Source organism: Ochotona princeps, chromosome 27 (assembly GCF_030435755.1).
Source record: "Ochotona princeps isolate mOchPri1 chromosome 27, mOchPri1.hap1, whole genome shotgun sequence".
Lineage (NCBI taxonomy): Eukaryota > Metazoa > Chordata > Mammalia > Lagomorpha > Ochotonidae > Ochotona > Ochotona princeps.
The window spans coordinates 25587660-25602890 of record NC_080858.1 but is presented as its reverse complement, the minus strand read 5'-3'; the positions used below and the strand labels follow the sequence as shown (position 1 = coordinate 25602890).

The 15231-nt window shown below is 49.7% G+C and overlaps 1 protein-coding gene across 5 annotated transcripts in view; it reads right to left on the bottom strand.

Annotated features, from left to right (window-relative positions):
* Positions 1-15231, bottom strand: part of PPHLN1 (periphilin 1) — a 70883-nt gene that overhangs the window by 23485 nt on the left and 32167 nt on the right. For all 5 annotated transcript variants that reach the window (XM_004597888.4, XM_058656125.1, XM_058656126.1 and 2 more), the window contains one exon: positions 7596-7807. In XM_004597888.4, the coding sequence (XP_004597945.2) occupies positions 7596-7807 (212 nt within the window). The remainder of the gene's footprint in view (positions 1-7595; positions 7808-15231) is intronic.

Below are 15231 nucleotides of genomic sequence, written 5' to 3'. Positions count from 1 at the left end.
CCAGCCTCTGCTGCTGCGAACCAGTGGATAGAAGACTTCTCTAATTAACTTCCAAATAAATAAATCTTAAAACATTCTCTTTTTTTAGAAAAAAGATCCACATCTAACTCCAGAGCCAATGCTACGGCCCTCCCGTGTCAGAATCCCATATGGGCAGAGGTTCTAATCCCATGTGCTCCATGTCCAACGCCAGGGAAAGAAGCAGAAGATGGCTCTAGTCCTTGGGACCCTGCACCCATGGGAGACCAGGAAGAAGCTTCTGGCTCCTGGCTTTGGACCGGCTCAGCCCTGGCCACCAAGGCCACTTGGGGAGTGAACCACTGCAGGGAAGATTTCTTCTCTTTCTCCTTATCACTCTAGATATCTCTCAAAAATAAATAGAACTTTTACTTAAAAAAAAAAAAACCACTCGCAATTCTTTCGACTCTTGTAGCCTGCTCATGTACAACTGGTTAAGGACAAAGACAGCCCGAATACACTTCAGGACACCCGAACTTTCCTCTAAGATGCCAACTCGGCATTTATTCCAAATCCTTCTACTGAAGACAGCAATTTCACCTTTCTTCAGAGGAAACAGCGCTCTTCCCACACTGCCTAGCACTGTCACCACTCTGCCATGAACCCTTCCCTCCTGCAGACCCTGCAGCGTTCCTTGGGCTGCATCTGGCCAACCTCCCCGAGCAGCGTCTCGGCCAGGATCCCTACAGTCATTGCTCCTTTCCTGTCTGCTTTGGCCACACCCCAGCTCTGCCTACAGCCACTGCTCAGAACTAGCTCGTGTTTTCATCTTCCCATCCTTCCTTTCCCTTTTATCTAAAACTCTTCATTTAACCCTGCTCTTCTGAATTAAGAGTATGAAATATAGTGTAACATATAAAACAGAAGTACAATGGCCAAAGCACCTTTGTTAGTGGGAGTGACTGCAGGCACCTGTTCCAGAAGTTGTAATCAGCTACATGACACTGGCAGTCAGACCTCCATCACATCCATGGACAGCAGCCAAGGCTACCAGTCAGATCTCCTTAATCCTGGAGAGGTCGGCTCACCCACATCTCGCAGGACGTATCTTAACCAGGTTGGTTCCAAGTGTCAGAGTCACTGAAGGGGCTGACACATTCAACTGCTCCTTTGAGCAAGTCGAGCCTACTTCACAACATCGTCACAGAATACTGGAACCCCTCAGCACCATTGCAGCAGCTCACCGAGGGCGCTGTCGTAACAGCAGTTCACGTCCAGTTTCTGTGTTAGCCCCAAAGCCACCAACGTCTGCTCACAATAAACCACAGCTCTCACTCTTGTGCTCACCCAAGCCGTTTTAGTCACTTCTGCTCATGTCGGGCACTGCACCTTCCTTTCACTGTTTGGTTACTTTTCCTGCAACACGATCCTAGGCCCGACGCTTTCACGAAGGCCTCTTCCTCGCTGGGCCCAGCAGATAACACACCACTTGCAGGCTCCTTATCCGTTACTTTCAGTTCATCTTACACACGATCTCAGCAAACAGGCACCAACTGCTCAACAGGAAGTGAAGACTCAGAGGGACGCCTGCCTTTGCTGGCTAAACAAAGTCAGTTTCAAACTGATGAAACAAACCAAGAAACAAGGATCCAGAAAGGTAGCACTTGGAATTCAAATTCCAATTTGAATAAAATAAAAGCTATAAGGGAAAGAACAATCTTGGACTTCCAGGGTTTGATTTATGATCTTCTCAGTTTACAATGATGCAAAAGCGATACACTGCAAATGTAGGAGCCATGTTCTGATCTTCTGAGTTTTGACCTTCTCCTGAATTAGTGGTAAAGCGTTGCGAGTCAGTCCTTCCAAGTGGAGGGCAAGCTACTGACAACGCTCACAATCCTGTGTTCTCAGGCCACGATGCCTGCAGGCCGGGAGCAGTGAGTGAGTTCTGTGTTTTCCACTTAAGAAGGATCTGTCAGGATGGAATTCCACCACAGGGCTGGTGGCATCTACACAAAAGCAGCAGCTTCTCCCACTGAGATGAACTCACAAGCTGCAGAAACAGCTTACCATTCTAAAAGCCATGCAGCAAGTTTCACAGGACATCTTAAGCCCCTGAATATAAAAAGTGAATGTCAATGTGGTATCATGTTTGACAAGTACACATTATTCCTGATACGCTTCCTGCTGAATGCAGTGATAAGCCAAAACACCATCCCACCCTCGCCAGGACCACCTGCTCTCCGTAACTGAGGTGGGAACAAAGGACTGTGTAGGACAGCCTCACCAGAAGTGACGACTGAGAAGCTATGGCTTCTAACTCCTCAGCACACAGCTTGGTAAGAACAGCACATTATGCCGTGACAGCTGAAGCCCCGAAAGACAAACTAAGGTAAGAACTGAAGATGGGTCAACACAGATTCCAAGCAAACAACCTCATTTCTGGGCTTAATGGACAAAGAATCTGGAGCTCTTAGCAAGAAGAGGATTTCGAAGCAATTTCTATGCTTATTCAGCAAAAGTTGTGTACAAGGAGCTGGTCTATGGCACAGTGGGTAAGCTGCTGCTCAGGACACGTGCCTTCAAGGCCAGTGCCTCCTCCTCTCAATCCAGCTTCCTGCCAGCCTCAGCCCTGGGAGGAGGTGCCAGCTCAAGCACTCGGGTCTCTGTCATCCACATAGGAGACCCAGCCCGGGCTGCTGTGGGCGTTCAGAAAGTAACCAGCACAGAAGATGTCTCTCGAATCCATCTTTCATTCTTTATGCTCTCAAGGCAGGTGGTAGTAAGGAGAAGGAAGATAACAAACAGAAAGTGGACAGACACAAGAAAAATGTTCTTTTGTTACAGACGCCAGAAAAAAAGCAGGGCGAAGTTACATTCAGAGGGGCATACAAAGCTCTGCACCACTGTGCTCCCCCGCCAGTCATCCAGAGGGCACAGAGCCACCACTGCAAGGACAGCCTAGAGACTCCAGGGGTTTTCAAGTATACTTTAAGTACAACTCTCCTATAACATTCGCTATAACTATATACACTCACTATCTACTTACTTAATATTTAACCTTAGAGACAGAGCTCCCATCTGCTGATTCACTGCACACATTATTGAAAGAGCTGGGACTGCGCCGGGAAAAACTCAGGAGCCAGAACTCAATCCAGGTCTCTCCCCCAGTTGGCAGGCACCCAGGACTAAAGCTATCCAGAGAATAGCCAGGGTGCCTGCCTGGCAGCAGTGAGCTGCAATCAGGGGAACCAGCACTCCAGTAAGAGGGAGGGGTCCGAAGGCCAAAGGCCTACCCCAGGCTAACGTCACCAAGATTATGTACAAACCACAGGACAGGACCAATGCTTGCTGTCCCAAGAACACACTAAATTCCAAAACCAGCAGGCAATAAAATATCTGCCCATTAGCATCCATCATTGTTTTAAACCCTGGATCACTTTGGAGCTGGAAGAGACAGGGGATCACCGACAGAACTCATCCAAAGCTCTCGTGAACAAATCCCAGATCCCCAAGAAACATCAGGGCAACAGACCCATGTTGGAGCTGCTCAAGCAACCCCATCCTTCAGATGGCCCCGAACTCCTTCCTGTTTAGTCACCTTGTCTCCTGTGTGAGGGCATCACCTCAGAGGGAAAGAGACTGTCCTGTTTTGTAAACCATTTGGACACCAACACAGCAGGTTTTACATCAAGAAACAATGACATCCACCTACTAGCAAAACAGCTTCAGCTTGCCTTCTGGACAGTTGATTAGTAGCATCCTTGACCTGATAAAGTCCCTTTTCAGGTTTCCAGTACCACCTCAACCTGTACAGAAATCTTCACTCTAAAGGCAGAACTACACAGTTTGAGGTTCTGTGTTGAACAGCACGTAAAATCAGTTAGTAGCATGGGAAAGGCTAAGTTTTGTTTGGCCATCAGCTCCGTCAGGGACAAGAGGACGCACATAAGAAGCCGGCAGAGTAGTATCTCTCCCTCTTGCCTTTCAAGAGGTATCCCATCTCCCGGTTCTCTCTCAGGGGTGCGTTCCCCTTTCCCTTCTGCCTAAGTTTCCCTGGTCACTTGGAGTGCCTAGTTCGAGGACTGACTCCTCCACACACCTGATCCAGATGGTGACCAAAGTGCGTGGGCCCCTCCCACCCACGCGGGCCGCCCACACGGAGCCCCTTTCACCTGCCTTCCGTCAGGTCCACCCCAAACTGTCATAGGGATTGGAGGAGTGAACCAGTGGCTGTCACACTTTACAAACACAACGATTTAAAAAATACATATACACATGGAAGTGTCAAGAACAAAAAGTGTCTGTCAAAAATTTTCTTCTGGTGTCACAACTCAAAAGCACAGAAAAAAAGAAACACTAGGAAACCAAAAGACCTGGAAAATGTGTCAAAGCAAAGTTATCAGCAAAGTGTTCAGACCTGGAAAAACAAGGGTCTTCCAGCACACTGGAGGGCACAGCCACACAGAAGTACCTTCACACACAAGGCTCCGACATAACAATATTAAGATGCTCCGAGAAATTACCTGCTTTCATAAGAAAGAGCTATAGAAATAATGAGCTAGTCTGGAATAGATTTAAATTATCACAAGAAAAGTATTAGAAGCAATAGGTGTAGGAAACCAGTTCACTTGGGTGTCACCTTTAATCTTATTATCCTAAACAAAAGAGAAGTAGTGGGGCTAGTGCAGTGGCTTAACAGGCTAACTCTCAGCCTGCAAATCCAACACCCTACATGGGCAGTGATTCTAATCCCAGCTACTCCTCTTCCGATCCAGCACCCTGTTTATGCCCTGGGAAAGCAGAGGAGGATGGCTAAGTCCTCGGGCCCCTACATCTGCCTTTCCAATAAAAAAAATAAAATCTTAAAAATATTACAAAATTAGAAAATAATCTATTACTTTCACCTGCTACTTACATGTACTAACCAGGTATGTACAATTATTTTGTATTTACAGTAAGACACTGCTCATCTGCCACAAGTTCTGTTTCTGTCGGAGCACTAGCCAAGAGCACACTGCAAAGGAACGCTGCAGAGGGCCCACGTTCCTCAGCTCCTGGAGGAGCGGCATGGGGCCAGCAACACGGGCAAGTTTCTGGTCAGAAGCAAAAAGCAGTATCATAAACATATAAAATGACAATTTTTACAGGACAGTCTCAATTATGCTGAAAACAAGAAAGAATATCGACACCATCTTTGCAGCATCCCAAGTCAGTAAGGAAGAGACCCACCTAACCTGTGAAGAGTTCTCCCAGAACAAACTCTTCCTAAATGAAGAATTTTGCTTTGAAGGTAAAATAAAGAAAACAGACACGCAACATCAAGGGTGTCGTGTGCTGTTCCACTCAGTCTGCAACTCCTGTTTCAGCCTCCCAATTGTGCCAGCCTCTTGTCCTCACAGCTGTGGACGCAGGCCCAAGGACGGGGCAGCACCCTGGGGGCACGGGCACAAGGGCATCTGTGGGGCCACATGTACACTTCAGGAGACCCAAGGCTGACCAAGGGAAGACGCTCATTCTGTTTGGACAACTGGAAAAACAGGGCAGGTTCACCAACAACTACCTGTGATCGCTTATCCACTAGCTATCGAACCTCTATTCTTTATTCGCTTTTAACAGAAATAAAACACCATTCCTTTTGGGCCCGGCCCAACAGCCCAGCAGACAGATCCTCGCCTTGCACATGCAGGATTCCACCTGGGTGCCATTTCACGTCCTGGCTGCTCCACTCCCCAGTCCTGGCCTTTGAAGCCATCAGGAGAATGAACAAGAGGATGGAAGCCACCTTGTTCTCTGTCCCTCCCTCCCTCTACCTCTGCCTTAAAACGAATCTTAACAAGAAGCTCCCTCCCCGTCCTCCCTAACCCCTCAACGCAGATAAAGAAAAAGCAACCAACTGGAAACGTTTGCGCCATCGTCCTTCCTCCAAACGTCAACCCTCACCACCCTAATCAGGGGCCCATATGGTCATACACCCTTCTCAACTATGTAAACATGATGATGAACAAATAAATAAAACTGGGGCATCCACAGTTGTGGTCTAGTGAGTGAAGCTGCCACCTGCAGTGTCAGACTGTTAACAGACTCTACTTCGCATCCAGTTCCCTGGTGGTGTACCTGAGAGACGAGCCTCTAGAGTGGCCCAAGTGCCTGGGCCCTATACCCCCACGGGTGGCACAGGGAAAGCTCCTAGCTGTTGGCTCCAGAAGGCCATGTGCCTTCTGTTACAGCCATTTAGTGAGTAGACCAGCAGGTGCAACATCGATTTCCAGCTCTGTGGCTCTGCCTTTCAAACAATAAAATGAATTCTCATGCTCTCGCTCACACACACACTGGAGTGGAGTGCCACTGTGACACAGCAAGGTCCCTGATGCCTGGACGCCCATCATGCCTACTGCAGCGGGGTCTAAGCTGCTCAGCTTCAAGCCCAGTTTCCTGCTAATCCTGCTGGGGGGCAGCAGGTGAGGAGCGAGGACCGAGTCCTGCCGCCCACACAGGAGACCCTCCCAAGAGGTGCCTGGCACACCAGGGGAGTACCGAGTCCTGCCACCCACACAGGAGACCCTCCCAAGAGGTGCCTGGCACACCAGGGGAGTACTGAGTCCTGCCGCCCACACAGGAGACCCTCCCAAGAGGTGCCTGGCACACCAGGGGAGTACTGAGTCCTGCCGCCCGCACAGGAGACCCTCCCAAGAGGTGCCTGGCACACCAGGGGAGTACTGAGTCCTGCCGCCCACACAGGAGACCCTCCCAAGAGGTGCCTGGCACACAGGGGAGGAAGACAGCAAATGGAGGTTATCTCCTCTCTGCACACTTCTCCACAAGTCACTGTCTCTCAAATAAGTGATCAATCTTAAAAAGATGACAATGGATTCTCTAGCAAAGGGGTACTGGGAGATTCATACACATAAGTGCTGTGGCCAAGATGACGAGCCAAACTCCTGAAAGGCACATACCTTTATGCACCCCAAAGTAAAAGCCAAAAACTGCCTAGAGGCTGAAAAGAATGAATTTGGGGAGGTTTTAGCTGGAAGTTCTACCAGACTACATATGCCTGAGGGAAGCCACTAGCATTGTTTGCAGGAAACAGACTATCTAATCCATGCGGACACCAGCTAACCATGCAGGATGGAGAGGTCAGGTGGGCACCGGATCCATGCGGACACCAGCTAACCATGCAGGATGGAGAGGTCAGGTGGGCACCGGATCCATGCGGACACCAGCTAACCATGCAGGATGGAGAGGTCAGGTGGGCACCGGATCCATGCGGACACCAGCTAACCATGCAGGATGGAGCGGTCAGGTGGGCACCGGATCCATGCGGACACCAGCTAACCATGCAGGATGGAGCGGTCAGGCGGGTGCCGGACCCACCAGCACACAGGGAAGCATGATGACAGAGGCCTCCCTTAGGAGCTCTGGAACTGAAAAGTGTCTGTCATATTACAGGGACTGCCACTTTAGATAACTGAAAAATGTGTGTGTATATAATGTACATTACACTACTGAGCTCTATAAGCCTACAGTTTACAAGAGAAGTTGAAAAGTGTACTTCCAACAACACCTGCGAGGTAATCAAACTATTGCCCTCTGGGTGGAGGCTGAGAAGCAAAGGAGAAAGTTGGAAGAGCACGTACTTCGATGCTGGGACTGGTGGAATGAGTAAGTTTTGCTTCTTTCCGGAGAGTAGCTTCTGCTGCTGACGCTGGAGCCGGACCTGCTGTGCGGGGAGTCCTTGCGGCCCACGGGAGAATCGCGGAGAAAAGGAGCTTCTCTTTTATGAGGAGACCGGTCTCTCCCGTAATGGGAAGAGTGGAAACCTTTTCTTCTAAAGCCATCTCTCATGTCCCTTTGAAGAAAAAATAAAATCATTTCAGAGTAGCCTGTTCGCTATAGGAACATGGCACACGTCCAGGTCACAGGAAGGCCACCTCGGGCTTCCTGAGCACCTGACTGCTGAAGTGTCACTGAACAAACAGAAGATTGACAGAGCAGCACTTGATCACAGTGAACACAAACTCTCAGTGTAAAACACACAGTACTGACCTCTCGCTGCTGCTGCCAATCTATACGGTCCCTGCGGGGTTCTGACACCTAGGAACGGCAGAATCCCACGGGCTATTTCACGGCCTTAACCTTCCCAATGCAGCACACCATCTACCCGCCCATGGACATTTCTGGTACCACAACACGGGGAGAGAGGATGCCACAGCTGAGTAGGCACGAGGCCTGCCACCCAAATCCCACAGTACTCGGGGCGATGCCCAGGAACCCACCCACAGCTCAAAATGATAATACCAAGGTATATGTTCATTAAATCCTTGCTTTATGCATTTTCGCTTCGGAGAGAAACTTGTCAATCTCTAAATATCAGCTTTTTACAAATCACCACTACTTTTACAAAGGTCTTTAATGATCAGCAGAAATAACCCAAAGCAGCAAGCAGACTCTGCAATACAAAATCTTAAAGCATTAAAGCAAATCAAAATTACCACAGGAAACTCTCAAGGCACCACCTCTATGGACAGAACACGCAGGGATGGGCATCTGGGCTGGCAGTTCCCGTGCCAAGGCCCACTCTGGAGAGCCTCTCAGCACCTGGCTCCCCCCGTGACTCCAGCTTCTGCTGAAGACCTGAAAACCGCAGCAGCCAGCGGTTCACACACAGGGCAGCCCGGAAGGGACCTGCCGGCACACGGAGGGGCCACTGTGCGCACAGTGGAGCTGAGGCAGCAAATGGAAGCGCTCCTTCACTCTTGTCCGCTTCTCTGCTTTTCTCAAAAGAACAATTTTTTAAAATATAACTTTTAACTGATTAGATAATACTATATAATTATATAATTAAAGAACATTAAATTTCAGACGGAAAAATAATGAGACAAAACAACAGTGTATTATTTTAATGTGCAAGAATTAACTTCAGTGGGCCTGGTGTGGTAGCCTAGTGACTAAATCGTCACCTTACATCTGCCAGGATCCCATTCGGGCACCAATTCCTGTCCCAGCTGCTCCACTTCCCATCCAACTCCCTGTTTATGGGCTTGGAAAAGCAGCAGAAAACATCCCAAAGCTTTGGGACCCTGCACCTGCGTGGGAGACCCAGAAGAAGCTCCTGGCTTTGGACTGGCCCAGCTCCAGCCATTGTGGCCACTTAGGGAGTGAACCAGTGGACAGGAATGAATTTCAGGATGGGGTGAGCTCCGGCACTGCCTGGGACGCCCTCTCCCTGAGCAGAGTGCTCAAGTTCCTGTCCCAGCTGCTCGGCTGCCCGACAGCTTCCTGCCTATGCACATGTCAAGAGGGGCTTCGTTACAATCTATATATATATACACTAAGGTATATCTATATAAGTATGCATATTAAAATATCTATATATAACGCTTTGCGCACATTGATGGCAGTCCCTGTACAACAGGTGGTTGTCCTGAAGCTAACTGATTAACACCCACAAAACATTGCTCCTAAAGACACAGTAACACTCCCCTGGGGAAGAGAAAAAAGAAATCAGACAGAACATTAATACTGAAATGCAGCGTTAAGGAATCCTGCTGTACCCTCGCTCACTGCCTGCATGAGTGCTCGTAGCAACCATCACTGGTCTGCCAGTCTGACGATGGATTAGGTAAATGGTATGCCAGGCACTGCCAGCCCCATTGTGAGGCAATGGCACACGCTTGTGCCACCACACAGCTCTCAGTTAAGGAGACTGGTATCAGACCAGGCACGGGGACACGGGAACATAGCCAGGCTCAGGGTGAAGAGCCAGTGTGGCGGCTGACATGGGATGGAGGCAGAACGTACCCAGCGAGGACACGGCCAACACCCGACTAACAGGTGTAAAAGCCAGGGCATGCCCAGGAAACTGCAAGTTCCTACACAACAGCTTGTTGAACTGAAAGGGGAGAAAAAAGGAAAAACAGCTCACCCAAGCATAGGATGCAGTGAGACACACACTGAGAGTAGGGACACGTCCGAGGTGACTGTGGGACAGCCTGGTCAGTGCTGAAGACCACAGCTGGGGTCAGGCAGGAGTTCTGGCTGTCTATTTGAACTTGTTAGCAAATCATCGGAGAAGATACTGGTGGGGCCAACACAGTGGCGTAGGTTAAGCCTGTATCTGCAGCATCGCAGCATCCCATATGAGTATCAGCTGTTCTATCTTCAGTCCAGCTCCTTGCTAATGCGCCTGGGAAAGCAGCAGGGGACGGTCCAGTTCCTGGTGCCCTTGCACCTACACAGGAGACCAGGAAGAAGCTCCTGGCCCCTGGCTTTAAGTAAGCCTAGCTCCAACCATTTTCAGTCATTTGAGGAATGAACAACAGATAAACCTGTCTTTCTCTTGCTCTAATTTTCCCTTGGAAATTAGATGGAAATGAGCTTACTGATGATGTGCTTCAAGGGATGGAAAAGAGCCAGATTGCCGTAAGTCAAAGGATGAGCTACAGTTCCTCAATCCTGACACCAGAGGGCAGCAAAATCCCATCCCAGGAGGGATAGCAGAGTATCAGAGGACTGGACGCACTGGAGGACAGGTGGGTACCGCACATTTTCACAGCTCGGAATGTCATTCCTTCCTTCACATCACCCCTTTCTACTGCCTAATTTAAGGAAAACCAAAACCAAAACCACCAAACTCATAAGTTATTCTCAGTATCCTCTTTCTTAAAGTGATATTAAGCAGTGCATGTGTCTGCTTTTGTGTGTAATCGGGAGGGGGAGAGAGAGAGAGGGAGAGAGGGAGGGAGGAGTGGAGAGAGAGAGAGAGAGAGAGAGAGGGAGGGAGGAGTGGAGAGGGAGAGAGGGAGAGAGAGAGGGAGGGAGAGAGGGAGGGAGGGAGGGAGGGAGGGAGAGACAGGAACAGACAAGTCATGCAAGTGTGCTTAGTGCCCACTGTAGCAAAGGAACTAGAGGAATTAACTTGGCTCCCAGATAGCTTACAAATTTGGGGGATGGCAGAAAGGCTGTGGGGAACAGATGTTCAAGGCAGCAGTGCTAATTCAGAAAGAAATAGGTATTAGCAGACAAAAAAACCGAGCTGGGTGTTTCAGGAATGACTAGATTTAGATCAACATGTAACAGAAATACAACTGAACCACAGATGGAGACATCATAGAGGGACAAAACACAGGCTCAGGTCCTCGGGGCCCTGCAGCCATCCAGAAGGCCTGGAGGAAGCGCCCGGCCCGCAGCATCAGATCAGCTCAGCTGCAGCTACTGCCGCCACAAATGAAGACACAGAAATCTTCAAAATAAGTAAGTAAAAAAGGAAGGAAAGGAGAGAAATAAAAACAAAGGAAAGAAAGAAGTGATAAAGTAGAAAAGAATTAAGGGCATTACATAAACAAGAACAGAAACGGCAGAACAGACACCTTAAAAATGCTGACTCAAAAACAAAGGCAGGAAACACTGGAAATAAACAGGAAATTGTGAAATGCTGTAGAGGTGGGAACAGGCCTAGGAGCCAGGTAATCTGTGATCCAGGAATCCAACAAAACTCCGAAAACCAGAACCATGGGGAGAAGTGAGGACGCACCTACAGGTTGGCAGGGAAGAGGAGGCAAAGGAAACCCCGTGCGTGTAGTTTTACAAGGGGCTTATCTGAGCCCACCCAGAGGTGGGAGAATAGAAAGGGCTATCGCCCACCTTTGATGCAGCATCCATGGGAGAAGTAAGACAAAGAGGCTACGCAGGAGAAAGTGGCTCCTCCGAAGGCCTTTGTCTCAGCAGTCGCCTGTACTCTGGGCCAACCAGAGTACAGAGGAATAGAGTAGAATGGTTGGAAATGGCCCAAGACAAACCAACTCCCTCCAACCTAAGGACCTCAGATCTAGGTCCACAATACCTGGCCAAATGTCGACCTGGCCCTGGAGGCAGGGACCCACCCCAGATCAACCTGGATCTCCAATGTTTTCCAGGATTCCAGATTCTGAATTCTGATTCTGGGCTGACTCTGAAACACACACTTTGAAAGGAACTGAAATAAAGAAGCCCACTGTTACATGACAGCTGTGGTTACATGAACCGCCCCCAATCCAGAACATAATTCACAACAGACACAGGGAATTCGCAGGGAAGACGCAGGGTCTAAACACACCTGTGGAGAACATTCAAGAGAAGCAAGGCTTCTGACACAGGTGAGCTACCACCTATGAACTACCTATGAGCTCCTCCCACCGGTGAACATGAGAACCAGGGCTGGACCTGGCTGAACAAGGGGTAGTACCCACCAGCATAAGTGTGGCCTGGATAGTGGGGTCAGTCAGGCTGAGCTAGGCTGCAGCACCCACTGGTGTGTGTCAAAGCTGAACAGAATGTGGGACAGTCTGCTGCACACACTAGCACATGCAGGAACTAGGGCTGGGAACAGGCCTGGTGGTGGTTACTGAAGGTCACTCTGACTAGGCTGCAGTTCCCACTGGTGTGCGTGTGGGCCAAGTGTATGCTGGTCAGGGTTGGGTGGAACTCAGCATCCGTTAGTTTGTATATAAACTGAGGCTGGGGACAGAACAGACTGGGTGGGGAATGTATGTGTGTGCGTAGACTGATGTGGGTGATGGACTGAGCTGGACCCCATACTGGTTGGCACATACAGGAGCCAGGGTTGGGGTCACCTCAGGCAGGGATTTTGGGGACCATCCCAACTGGACCACAAGGAATCAAAATTCCAACCACGAGGCAAATAATAAGTTCTGGTGGTTTGAGCATGGAGTGCATACGTCAGCACTGGCTCCTCAGCTGTGGAAGCTGGGGCAGTGGATAGCATGGCCAGATGTACAAGGGGGATGTAACAGCTCAATGAAGCCTGCAGAGGACATCTAATACCATGGCAGAGAATGGAGGACAGAACAAACTAGAGAACTCTTCCAGACAAGTGCTGACAGCAAGTATTTGCGCAAATGAAGACTCTGAAGTGGACTATGTCAGTGATGGACTTTGGAGGAACTTCCTCAATCTTGGAATAACGAAAAAGCATCTCAGAACTATGGAAACCACTTAAGCAGTACTCCTGGAGCACGCTCCATGTCAGGGACCCTGGGAGGAAACCCAGCGGCCTTGTCCCCATCCCTGGGTACTGACGCAATCAGGGCCTCTCTCCTTCGCTCCTCCAGAAGCACGGAGAAAAAAAAAACCACGAGATGCAATTGTGTCACCCACCTTCCTCCACTCCTCGTCCTTCCACCCTAAGCAGTGGCTCACATGAGCACACGTCCCTCTCAATGGGGTAAACATCACCAAAACCCACAAATTTATAAAATCAAAAGAGAGACAGAGAGAGAGAGAGAGAGAGAAAAGGAACAGAAAGGAAAAGAAAAAGGAAAAGGCAAGCCAAGAGGAGGCAGGCAAAAAGAACTGATGTTAGCAGAGTTGTGCAATCAGGATGACGGCCACTGGGACGGAGGCGATGGAGAAGCAGGAAGTGGAACCACCAGGGCTGAGGACACAAAGATGGAGTGTATGAACAGGACAGTTCAAAGACGACATCTGAATGGTGGCCTGGAGGGAGCATGAAGGGACAAGAAACATGCCCGGAATTAGTGAAAAATGAAGAGCTGGGCTTCACCACCGCTTGCAAAGCCAGCATCCTGTATCAGAGCACTGGTTAGGGTCCCAGTGACTACATCTGACCCAGCTCTCCGACGTGCCTGGGAAAGAGCAGAGGCTGGCGCAAGTACTTGGTCCACAGATCGGAGCCCTGGAAGAAACCTGTAGCTCCCGACTCCAACACAGCCCAGCTGCTGTGGCCGGATGAAGAATCAGAGGCTAAGGAATGTCTTTCTCTCTCTCTCTCTCTCTCTCTCCTCAATCCTGCCTTTCAAATACATAAGTAAATCTTAAAAAGGAATCAGGAGGTTAACACAATGGCACAGGAGTCTAAGCCTCTGCCTGTAGCACCAGTATCCCATATGGGTGCAAGTTCAAGTCCCACCTACTCCACTTCTGATCCAGCATCCTGCTGACGGGATGGGAAGGCAGTGGAGGAGGGCTCAAAGCGCTTGACACCTGAAAACCCATGGGAGGCCTGGAAGAGCTCCTGGCCTCAGGCTGGCTCAGCTCTGGCCATTGCAGGGAAGATCTTTCCCTGTCTCCTCTGTCTCTCTCAAATAAAAAGTAATCTTGAGCAAGGGAAAAAAGAATCACGAGTTAGGGGGTGAGCTGAGAGAAAAGCAGTTTCATCACTGAAACTCTCATTCAGCCACGAGAGGGGAGACAGAAAATAGACTCTCTTTAAGAGAACTGTGAATTACGCAAAGACAAAGCCCTTGTCCCATACAGCATGTCCTCCAGGAAGGAAGACAGTCCACAGAGAACCACTTCAGGGGGACGCTCGGAAAGGTCTAACAGTCAAGAAGGAGCTCTCTGGGACAGGAAGCAGGCACTACAGGAGAGCGTGAAGGAGGTGGCAGAGGCATGGGCCGGGCTCCAGCACGCAGGAGTCAGGGGATGCTGCCAGGAGCTTGGACAGCTGGTGAAGAGATCTGGTTTATGTTCACAACCGCCACCCTGAGGCCAGAAGCTTCTCGGACCTCACAGCTTGCACAGTAATGGAATCCCACATGCAGGGCAGGTCTCTGGCACGTGGGACAATCAGCTGGTTAAGGTCTTGCCTGGGCTTCTCTCTCCACTCCAGTTTCCCAACAATGCACACCCTAGCTGGGGTCTGGACCATCCCCATGGCGGACCTAGACACAGGTTTAGTCTTCTCATGTCGGCCTGATCAGTCCCTGCCTGTGTGGGAGTAAGCCAGCAGACAGAATGTCTCTGACCCCTTTGTCTTTCAAATAAAATTAAAATAAATTACAGAACAAATTGTTTAAGCTTCAAAAGTAATGGCAGGCCAAGGGCACGCCCTCATGAGGCAGCCTCCCAGTCGGCCACGAGTCCTGCTCTGTTCCTGCAGCATGCATCCCAATGACCGGAGCTGCTGGCAACTGCTTCTCACAGGACAGACTGCACTGAAGCCCATGTCCACAGTTCCAGGTGAGGCTGTTACGTAGATGAAGGAAATACAAAGCGTGGCAGGCAGCAGGTGCTGATAAAGTCTGGGGTGGTCAGGAAATACTGTGACCAAGCACCAAGCACTTCCAGGCTGTGGTTACACAGCTGCAGCACACTGACCCAGGAATAATCACTCACAAACACAGACCAGCCAGTACGGAACCAAACAACTGAGGGCTTGCTGAGAGTTCTCAAGAGGATACCTGCAGTTTGCATCTTCCCAGAACACCAAGCAATGGCTGCGTGTCTTTCCAGCCTGTCTCTTGACATTACCTT